Source organism: Thunnus albacares, chromosome 12, assembly GCF_914725855.1.
Source record: "Thunnus albacares chromosome 12, fThuAlb1.1, whole genome shotgun sequence".
NCBI lineage: Eukaryota > Metazoa > Chordata > Actinopteri > Scombriformes > Scombridae > Thunnus > Thunnus albacares.
In genome coordinates, this window is record NC_058117.1 from 32,487,499 (window position 1) to 32,498,723 (window position 11,225).

General features: G+C 39.3%; 2 gene segments (V, D, J or C); one reads left to right on the top strand and one right to left on the bottom strand.

Annotated features, from left to right (window-relative positions):
• Nucleotides 1-888: 888 nt before the first annotated feature.
• On the bottom strand, nt 889-3,150 carry LOC122993843. The segment is given in 3 exon segments: nt 889-1,381; nt 2,234-2,311; nt 3,144-3,150. Coding segments are annotated over 3 exon segments (414 nt in total).
• LOC122993836 lies at nt 2,805-3,331 on the top strand. The segment is given in 2 exon segments: nt 2,805-2,856; nt 2,973-3,331. Coding segments are annotated over 2 exon segments (396 nt in total).
• The last annotated feature ends 7,894 nt before the right edge of the window (nt 3,332-11,225 follow it).

The following is an 11,225-nucleotide window of genomic DNA, read 5'->3' on the forward strand; positions in this document are numbered from 1 at the left end:
AGAGGTCTAGTGTGGGGGGAACATGGGGAGGCAGGCCGTATGCACTACATTTGTACAATGATTGTACCTACTGTATATGTACATAGTGTAACTTTAGAGATCACACTCGTGTTTTGTTATTTTTACATATTTGTTAAAATTATGTAATGCATTCTATGTCAGATCTTCATTTTTTATTCTTTAGACTTTTGTCAATTTATTGACAGGATTCAGGATATCAGCTTAATGCACATTTACCCTTTATGAAACTGAAATAATAATAAATTACATCAAGGTCAAAGGATACCTGGGTGATTTTCCATGAAATGATCAAACCAGTTTAGAAAACTAAAATATGAGCAAACAAAGTCCTATATCTGTTGAAAACATAACAAATACATATTTTAATTTTCTCTTTGAATAAGATAATACCCTTTCAGACATTAAAACATATTATTGCACATTTTAACATCTCAAAACCAGGGACAATTCAATAAGAACTTTAATGCAGCACATAAATAAAAACACATCAGAGGTGTTCTTTTGGTATTCTTAAAGAAACATGCAACAAACATACTGACATGGAAACCTTTGGTGTAAAAGAAGAACCAGGTGATATCATCTTTTGCTGACAATACTCTGCACTTTGTTTCTAATCCTCAAAACTCTATTAATGTAAACTACATTTTGAAAGGATTTTAAAATTATGGGATCCTTTCATCCTTCCATTAACACCATGTTTTACATAATGATTTATGATACCACTGCTAAACAGACACACTGTCAGTTGAGACTCAAAGACTTCATAGATATGTAACAATACTTTATATAATCCCAAGATTAAGATCAAGAAAGAGTTATAATCCTGCATGTATTGTTGGTGTCAAACATCCACAGAAAAATATTTGATTTCAAGAGAGAAAATGTTTATTGTTTCAAGCATCTAAGTCATCAGTACTACAGTAATGCAGTTGTTACAGTTTGAAGTTACACAATGTTACACTGTTCTGATTAGAGATCAGAGTGAGAGCAGTAGCAGAGTAAAACCAGTAGCAGAGTCCCAGTGAGTCAGGTCAGGACTGGGAACACTGGTCTCTCCTCAGTGTCTCTGAGACTGGAGTCTGGGAGCCCTGGGTGGCCTCACAGGTCACAGAGCCCACCTTCCTCCACTGGTCTGCAGGGAGCCTCAGGGTGCTGCTCCAGCTGTAGCGGCCGTCCTTCTGCAGCACCCCGGGGCTCCTGCTCTCCTCCCCGCTGCTGCTGCTGCTGCTGCCGTCCACCTTCCAGGCCAGACTCCAGTCTGAGGGGAAGCCCTTGTTGGCCAGACATATGAGCGTGGCCTTCCCCTGCTGCAGCTCCTCGCTGGAGGGGGGCAGCACCGTCAGGGTGGGACCGACATCACCTAGGAGACACCGATCAGATTAGAGGACAGCTGTCAATCCAACACCAGACACTTGGACACCTTTACTGTGAGAGGGTGGAGCCATATGAGGACTCTTTCTGTGCTGATATGCATGAGAGGTTTCTCAGAGGGAAGTGAAACAGTGTGTCAGTGAGTGACTGGTGGAGCAGAAAAAACATCTGACAGAAACTCCTTTAAGTCGTTTATATGACTGTTTAATGTATTTTATTTTACACTATACACTATATATAAATAAGGACATAAAGTTTGAATATATAATTCAGACATCTATGATTTAGTTTGAATTTATAACAACATATTTACTTTCAAAACTATCAAAAGATCAACAGTTAATCAGATTCATCAGTCAAAACTAACAGACCACCGTAATATACGGAAAATGTTGAGACATTCAAAAAATGAAAAACCCTCAAAAATCTGTCAAAATGATTTCAGACTGAGGTTAAAAGACAACTGGAGACATTTTAAATGATCAGAGATTCACAGCATTTCACATTGTTTATCTTCTTTGAATTTAAATTATTAAATTAAAACAGAGAATTAAAGGCTGAAATTAAAATCATTTTTAAAGTAGGACTGTTGTTTTTTACTCTGTCCTGCAGTTCAAGCTGTTCACATTTAACAAATTAACTTGAACATTTCAAAAAAAAGTTCAGTAAAGCTGCTTTGAGTTCAACTTTAAGGAAACACAAGAGGAACAAACAATAAAACTGAGACTTTAAAGTGTTTTAGATCAGCACAGTGGAAACTTATATCTACTACAAATGTTCAGACATAGAAATTGTAAACTTAACTGATGATACAGTATTTAATATTTTAGCAGAAACTTACTTCCAATATCCAGTCTGGTTCCTCCACCAAAAGTCCACCACAGTGATACAAAGTCATTGAGCCGCCGTACAAAAACCTCTCAGTGTAGAGAGACACGGCTCTCTGACTTTGACACAAACAAACTCACCAAAATGAAGTAAAATTACTGAAATAACTCGAAAACTTACAACAACACAGAGCCGCCAATTTATGAATATGTGATTTTATTTCATATAAATTAATTTAAATTAATGTTAAATTTGTGTTGTAATACATTTAACTGTAACAAAATATATTCTGAAAGAAAACAGTCGTCAATACACATGAAGTCCAAACCACATAAAAATAAACACTGACACATCCTAATCAATACTGTGATAAGTTGATTGATCCATTGATGAAACAGCATCATCAGAGTAATCCAAGTCCCTGTTGGAGTCAGTCAGAGCATTTCCATAGAGAGACACTTTGCATCAGCGGCACCATGCTCCAGTGCTCTGGGAGAGTTTATAGTCCTGAGAGTTGAACACTGGATGACTGACAGCTGTCCTTCATCACAACAGAAGCCACAGAAATCCTCCTCATCAACAACATGACTTTGATCTCCGTCCTCATCTGGACTCTCCTCTGCTGCTGCTTCACAGGTAAAGTCCAGAGAATCAAACTCCTCTCCTCTATGAACATCCGTCCCTCTGAAATGAAGCCCACAAAACCATCAAAACCATGACGCTGCTTTATGTTTTTGTCTCTGTATCCTCAGAGTCCAGAGGCCAGTATACAGTGACTCAGCCTGCAGCAGTGACATCTGCTCTGGGAGGCTCAGCAACCATCAGCTGTAAGACCAGTCAGGATGTTCGTACTTGGACTTATAGTGGGAGCAGCTACCAAGGTTTAGCCTGGTACCAACAGAGAGATGGAGAAACTCCTAAACTTCTCATTTACTCTGCTAATCTGCGAGAATCAGGGATTCCAGATCGTTTTACAGGCAGTGGATCAAACTCTGACTTCACTCTGACCATCAGTGGAGTTCAGGCTGAAGATGCAGCAGTTTATTACTGTCAGAGTGTTCACTCTATCAACAGTCAGCTTGTGTTCACACAGTGAAAAAGCGTCGTACAAAAACCTCCCTCAGTCAGACTGAACAGAAACTGACTGATACAGTTCACTGAACACACACACACACACACACACACACACACACACACACACACACACTTTATTAAGTGTGTCAAAACTAAAACTATATTCAAACAATGAAATAAAGGACTCACACAAACAGTTTTATTTATAAGGAGATTCCTCTGAAATCAGTGAAGTTTACCATCACAGCTTCTTAGCATCAACTCAACAATGATCCCATGTTTGTCATTAATTATGAGCTCAGTGTTTCCTCTTTGAAAAGAGAGAATATACCAGTCTGCTACTGTTGGTGAGCCATGGCTCAGTATGGCTGATGACCTTTAACCAAAACCATCAAAACAGGTGATATACTGTGGTTATTACATATGTAACAACAGCTCACATGTTGTAACAAGATCATTAAGGAACAGAAACATGTCAGGTATTTGGGCGGGAAAAAAATCAAGGTGGTTAAGCTGTTTCCTTAATATCAAATATTTTATTTGTGCAGGTTTTGAGACACACAGCTCTGAGATTTGTCAGCCCAACAAAGGAAGCGGGAGTCATTTTCACAGACCTATCTGCATGGAAAGATATCACATGAAAGAGCCGACCAGCAGTGTGTTTGAGAAGGAAAAAAACTCAACTAAACATTGACATACATTAGTATTAAACTGTGTCATCCTTATGATGGTATGGTATATATGGCTGTGAAGTCAGAAGGAGGAGGATGGAGTGGATGGCAGGCGTACAACATGCAGGACTCTGGCAGCAGAGACCCGGGTTTGCATCCTGAGTCCCGTGTGTAGTTGTGTTTAGGCAACAAGTCAGGGTGGGGGCGACTCCACCCACTGCAGGGAGAGAGACTGATCACATTTCTGCTCTTCAGTGTTTCACTTCCCTCTTTGAGCTCAGTAACCATGGCAACAGAGAGGCATCACTGCTGAACCATGACAACAGACAGGTTTCAGTACTAAAGATAAAAAGTTGAAAGCGCTCTCTCTTACTCCAATGTATCATTTTCAACAACCAGACTAATAGTTTACATCTTCATCATTTCAAAAATCACCCGTTAGCAAGAGTGTAAAATCTTCAGGTTGTGTGAACCAGTTTCAGTTTGAAGGATAAACAGCAGCAGAGAGAGAGAGAGAGAGAGAGAGAGAGAGAGAGAGAGAGAGAGAGGACACCTTTAGTGGATGTTCCTCAAGCATTTGTTGTTTAATATCCTTAAAGTTTAACAGTGTGTGACTCCCTCTAGTGGATGTTGTGGAGTATTCTGTTGTCTTTGCTCCAAAGGTTTTTGTACAGAGACTGTGGGTTTGCTGTGACTGTGGGCTGCAGAGCACAGTAGTACACAGCAGAGTCTGTCACTGCAGCAGAGGAGATCTGCAGATCCATTTGGGTTTTGTCTTCACTCACTGTAAAAGACAGTCTAGGTACTGCAGCTGATAGTGGATTTCCTGTGCCATAATGAGAAATAAGGAATTCTGGCGGTTTTCCTGGATATTGTCGATACCAGAAGAAATAATCATTAGCTGCAGCAGCTTTGGAGTATTTGTAGGACAGAGTAACAGTGCTGCCTTCTAAACTGTTCTCTTCATTGTTGACTGGAGTGAGTTCTTCACAGCTGACACCTAAAGGAAGAGATAACTCTGTTATAACATGTTGTCTCAGTAAATTAATCACATTCAGATACTATTAGTATTCAACTTTTATAAAATACAGAATCCAACATACCTGCAAGAATGGCCAGAAATAGTAAGTAAGATACGGAGTATTGCAAAGCCAGCATGTTGAATGAAGGTAATGTTTGTGGTTTGTGTATTGAACTCTGCTGAATATGGAAGTTTGTCTCTCTTCTATAGTTCAGTAACAGTTTAGCTCCTCCCTGAATGTCTCCGTCTCTTTGTAGTTCTGTATTTATAGTTCTCTCTGTTAGGAAAGGCAAGTTTATTTGTGAAGCACATTTCAACAACAAGGCAATTCAAAGTGTTTTACATAGAGCATAAAAGGCATCAAGACAGAATATAAAAGCAACACAAGTGAAAAGACATTTAAATACAATAAAAAGTGTTAAATTTGGAAATAAAAAGAAGCTAAAAAAGAATAAGAAAGATAAAACAGGAGAATAAAAGTTACAGTGCAGTGTAAAATATTGACCCTTAAATTTGGTTCAATAAAACTCAAACAGAAAAGTCTTCAGCTGTGATTTAAAAGAACTGAGAGTTGCAGCAGATCTGCAGTTTTCTGGGAGTTTGTTCAGATATGTGGAGCATAAAAACTGAACGCTGCTTCTCCATGTTTAGTTTTGACTCTGGGGACAGAAAGCAGACCTGATCCAGACGACCTGAGAGGTCTGGATGGCTCATAATGAAGCAGCAGATCAGAAATGTATTTTGACCCTAAACCATTCAGTGCTTTATAAACATACAGCAGGATTTGACATCAGTTGTTTGACAGACAGGAAGCCAGTGTAAAGATCTGAGAAGTGGAGTGATTTGATCCACTTTCTTGGTCTTAGTGAGGACTCGAGCAGCAGCGTCTGAATCAGCTGCAGCTGTCTGATTGTTTTTTAGGGAGACCTGTGAAGACAGCGTTACAGTAGTCGAGTCTACTGAAGATAAATACATGGACAAGTTTTTCCAAATCCTGCTGAGACATAAGTCCTTTAATTCTTGATATATTCTTCAGGTGATAGTAGTCTGACTTTGTAATTGTCTTAATGTAGCTGTTGACATTCAGGTCTGAGTCCATGACTACACCAAGATTTCTGGCTTGGTTTGTAGTTTTTAACATTATCGACTGAAGCTGAGTGCTGACTTTTAAACGTTCTTCCTTGGCTTCAAAAACAATTACTTCAGTTTTGTCTTTGTTTAATTGAAGAAAATTCTGGCACATCCAATCAGTGATTTGTTCAGTGCACTTACTCAGTGCTTGTATTGGACCATAGTTTCCTGGTGATATGGTTATGTAAAGTTGTGTATCATCTGCATAACTAGTAACATATTTAGTTGTTTTCCATAACCTGAGCTAGTGGCAGCATGTAGATGTTGAACAGAAAAGGCCCCAGAATGGAGCCTTGAACAGACAAACACTGACACACTACATCAGTATCTGCAGTAATACTCAGGTGATTCATCAGATCAAGTATCTGCCATGATGAGACCAATCTACATGTAATACAGTCTCTTCTTCCATGTCATTATAACATTTCAGTGTTTTCACTACCAGTTATATTCATTCAGTCACGTCAGCAATCCATGACCTCATGAGACCTCATGTTGAAGTTGTTCCAATGAGTTTCAAGCAGTGGGGTGCACAGATTTGAATGTGGGAAAAAGAGAGCACTGCTATGGGATCAGTACTCTGCATCAGCAGATACTCTGAGCTGAGAGACAGGAATCCTTATCAAGAGAGAAAGAGTCGGACCCATTCATCCCTTCTGTTACACTTCTTTGATTCAACTGTGGAAATGACACTGATGCTGCAGTCACCATCATAATCCAGGTTTCACACATGTTGGATACAGATGAGTCTTTTGTAGGGCTGAGTCAAATATGTGAAGATTCAAACCACTGAAGTTTAACAGTGTGTGACTCCCTCTAGTGGATGTTGTGGAGTATTCTGTTGTCTTTGCTCCAAAGGTTTTTGTACAGAGTTTTGGTGTTTGCTGTAACTGCCACAAGGAAACCTTACAAACACACAGCAGTGAAAACAACATCAATAAATCCAAAAAAGCAGCATCATACAAAATAGGGTTAAAACAGTAAATAGAAGTATAAAATTATCATCAGTGCAAACTTGATTTGAATAAAGCAATCAGAGGGAATAAGCCATTTTGAAAAGCTGCGTTTTGAGATGGGATTTGAAGGTTGGGAGAGAATCAGTGTTACGTATGTCTGGGAGACAGTGGTCCAGAGGTGAGGGGCAGCACAGCTGAAGGCTCTGGACCCCATGGTTGTCAAGCAGGCAGGAGTTGTAGTGAGGAGAATGGCAAAGGATGATCTGAGAGTACAGGAGGGTGTGAAGGTGTGAAGGAGGTCAGAGAGATACAGAGGTGCTAACTTATGAAGGGCCTTGAAGGTGAGAAGCAGAATCTTAAAGTCAATACGGTGTTTAACAGGAAGCCAGTATAGTTGCTGGAGAACAGAGGTGAAATGTTCTTTGGAAGAGGTTCTGGTAATGATACAGGCGGCAGAATCTTGAACAAGTTGAAGTTTATGGAGGAACTTGTGAGGAAGACCAGAAAGGATAGAGTTGAAGTAATCAATACAGGATGTAATCAGAGCATGAGTGAGAATGGCGGTACTGTTGGATGTAAGAGACAGACAGAGATGAGCGATATTGTGTAAGTGGAAGTCAGCAGACAGGGTGATATTATTGATGTGTGGCTCAAAGGATAACGTGCTGTCAAGGATGACGCCCAGACTCTTAACCTGGGGGGAAGGGGTGACTGTGGAATAATCAATAGTCAGTGAAAAACTGGTGAGTTTGGATAAAGTAGATTTTGTACCCACGAGGAGAATCTCTGTTTTATCACTGTTAAGTTTGAGGAAATTATGTGAAAGCCAGGATTTGATTTCCAGCAGGCAAGCGGAAGAGGAAGAGGATGCAAGAGTAGAAGTAGGTTTGGTAGACAGGTAGAGCTGGGTGTCATCCGCATAGCAGCGGAACTGCATTCCAAATTTTCTGAGAATATGGCCAAGTGGTGAGAGATAAATGATAAAATGAAGGAGGCCCAAGACAGAGCCCTGAGGAACACCGCTAATAACAGGGAAGGACTGGGATTTTAGATTTTTAAGTTGGACAAAATGAGGGCAACCAGAGAGATATGAATGAAACCAGGAAAGTGGGATACCAGTGATTCCAGTGGAAGCTAATCTGTCAAGGAGGATGGTATGTGACATGGTGTCAAAGGCTGCACTCAAATCCAGGAGGACAAGTATGGTTGAGAGGCCAGAGACTGCTGCTATCAACAGGTCATTGGTGATTCTGACCAAGTCTGTCTCTGTACTGTGGGAGGGACGGAAACCAGACTGAAAATGTTCATACAGGTTATTGTCTGACAACTGAACCCGAATCTGAGCTGCAACTGTTCTTTTGAGTATTTAAGAGAGAAATGGTAAATTTGAAATTGGTTGGAAATTATTCAAATTGTGTTGACAGATGAAGGAACAAGACCAGAAATAAGGGAGGAATGTACGATGTTGGTTATTAGAGAGGACAGGTGGGGTAGACAGGCTCTTACCAAGTGAGTAGGAGGAAGATCTAGTTGGCAGGCAGAAGATTTGGATTTTCGAATGAGGCCAGATATTTCAGCAACAGTTGGTAGTTTAAAACTAGAGAGTGTAGAAGAGGGGAGTTGAGACTGGTGGATAAAGTGAACAGCATGTTATATTTCTTGAATAGGTCAGTTGCAGGTGGATATTTTTAATTTTGACACTAAAAAAGGTTTTTGTACTTCAGTGACAGTTTTTCTCCTCCCTTAATCTCCTCCCTGCTCTCACACCTCTGACTAATAATGTGTTCAATGTGCTCATATCACATCATACTGATTAGCTCATAGCTAATATGATACTGAAATATAATATTGAACATTTTAAAGATTGACTTTAATGTCAAATTATGATTTTACAGCAGAACCTAAACAGCTCATGATAAAAACTGACAGTATGAAACAAACATTCTCATATTTTCATTACATTTTGGTGGTTTTCCTGGATATTGTCGATACCAGTAAAACTCATCACCACCAGTTGCTGATCTGGAGTATGTGTAGGACAGAGTAACAGTGCTGCCTTCTAAACTGTTCTCTTCATTGTTGACTGGAGTGAGTTCTTGACAGCTGACACCTAAAGGAAGAGATAACTCTGTTATAACATGTTGTCAAAGACTCATAACATGAATACATACAACTTCATGCTCAGTTTACAATCAAACATCAATAGAAGTAAATATTAAGTGTGTCACCTACCTGTAAGTGTGATCAGAAACAAAGTTGAAAACAGACTTAATTGCATTGACACCATCTTGAAGATAAGAAGAAACTGTCTGTGTTGTTTAGTATGAAACACCACAGTGAAAGTTTGTGTCTTTCTGTACTTTAGTGACAGTTTTGCTCCTCCCTTAATCTCCTCCTCCCTGCTCTCACAGCTCTGACTAATAATGTATTCAATGTGCTTTTCAGATTGATATAATATCAATCAATAAGAAAATACTGTTTATAATTAATTAAAATATAGTACAGAATATTTTAGTCAAACACAAATATCAGTAATGTTGTATTTGTGTTACATGTCAGGACTAATAAACACATAAAACTCAAATTTATTGATAAAGCACATTTAAAAACAACAAGTTGACCAAAGTGCTGAACAATCAAGATAACAAAAGCCATAAACAACACAATAAAGACACAAAGACCAGTTTAACAGACAAAAAAACAACGCAATGCAACTCCCATACTGAGTTAAAAGTCAAGGAATAAAAATGTGTTTTAAGACGGGATTTAAAAACAGGCAGTGTGGGAACCAGTCTAACATGCAGAGGCAACTGGTTCCAGAGTTTGGGGGCTACAACTGCAAAGGCACCATCTCCCCTGTGCTTCAACCTGGATCTTGGAACAACCAGAAGCAACTGGTCAGCAGACCTGAGTGACCTTGATGGGACATGTGGTTGTAAAAGATCAGAGAGACAGATTGGAGCTAGCCCATTTAATGATTTCTAGACAAACAATAAAATCTTCAAATCAATCCTGAAAAAGTGGAGGGAGGCCAGTACGGGGGAAAGCTGCTCTCACTAGTGTTCCTGTTAAAAGACCAGCTGCATGAAAGAAAACCTGAACATTATATTTTACCTACAAAGACAAAGATTGACTTTAAAGTCAAATTATAATTTTACAGCAGAACTTGTTCAGGTCGTCCATGGAAGAGGTTTTTTGGTCATTTATTTATGTGTCTTGTTTAGTTTATTTTTAGTTTCCAGAGGGATCACCTATATTTCACAGCTGCTACACTCCCGAAGGATAAAACAGTGGACAGAAAGGTAAGAAATACTTCATCTACATATTTAATATCCCACAACTTTGGGTAAAGATGAAGATGAATTCCCTGCTTTTCTATATTAAACATCCTTGTAACAGTCTTTTCTGCTGACGTTCTTATCCAGAACAGCTCATGAGAGGCTTGAAAACCTGGAAACAGTGAAAGTTTGTGTCTTTTCTGTCCTGGTTTACATAACTTAAAACTTTTATCAGGTAGATAATAGTAAAACACTGACAACTGACAGTTCTTATGTCAACAAATGTAAATACCTGAAGACAACATGAAGTCAGTGACCATATCTCATTCACACTCGTAGTTCAAACAGTGGAGGCAGCAGACACCCTTGTTGAATGTCTAATGGAAACAGCTCATGATAAAAACTGACAGTATGAAACAAACATTCTCATATTTTCATTACATTCACTTTTTAACCCGACGAGTAACTTCAGGTTTTTGTTCAACACACAGTTTTGTCACTTTATGTTTGATGGTGTCTTGTGTTTGAAGCATCATCCAGCTGGTTTGTCATTGATGTGGATTTGCTGCTCATGTGAATCCTCCCACAGTGTTTCATTAGCAGCTGTAACCACAGTGACTCTGATAAAACAGGAATTAGCAGAATCCATCTGATATGAAGCTGTGGTTTGAATACCACTTCCCTCCTCTTTGAAGAGTAGTCAGATATCTGTGTTCAGGTTTTTGTACAGCCTCTTCTACACTTTCTATCACTGTGTGTCTAGAGCACAGTAGTAGAGAGCTGTGTCTGCCAGGGTTAGACTCTGTATGGTCAGCTCAGTTGTTGTATCTGATGTTGTGGATTCATATCGTTCATCAGGAATATATTCTTCATC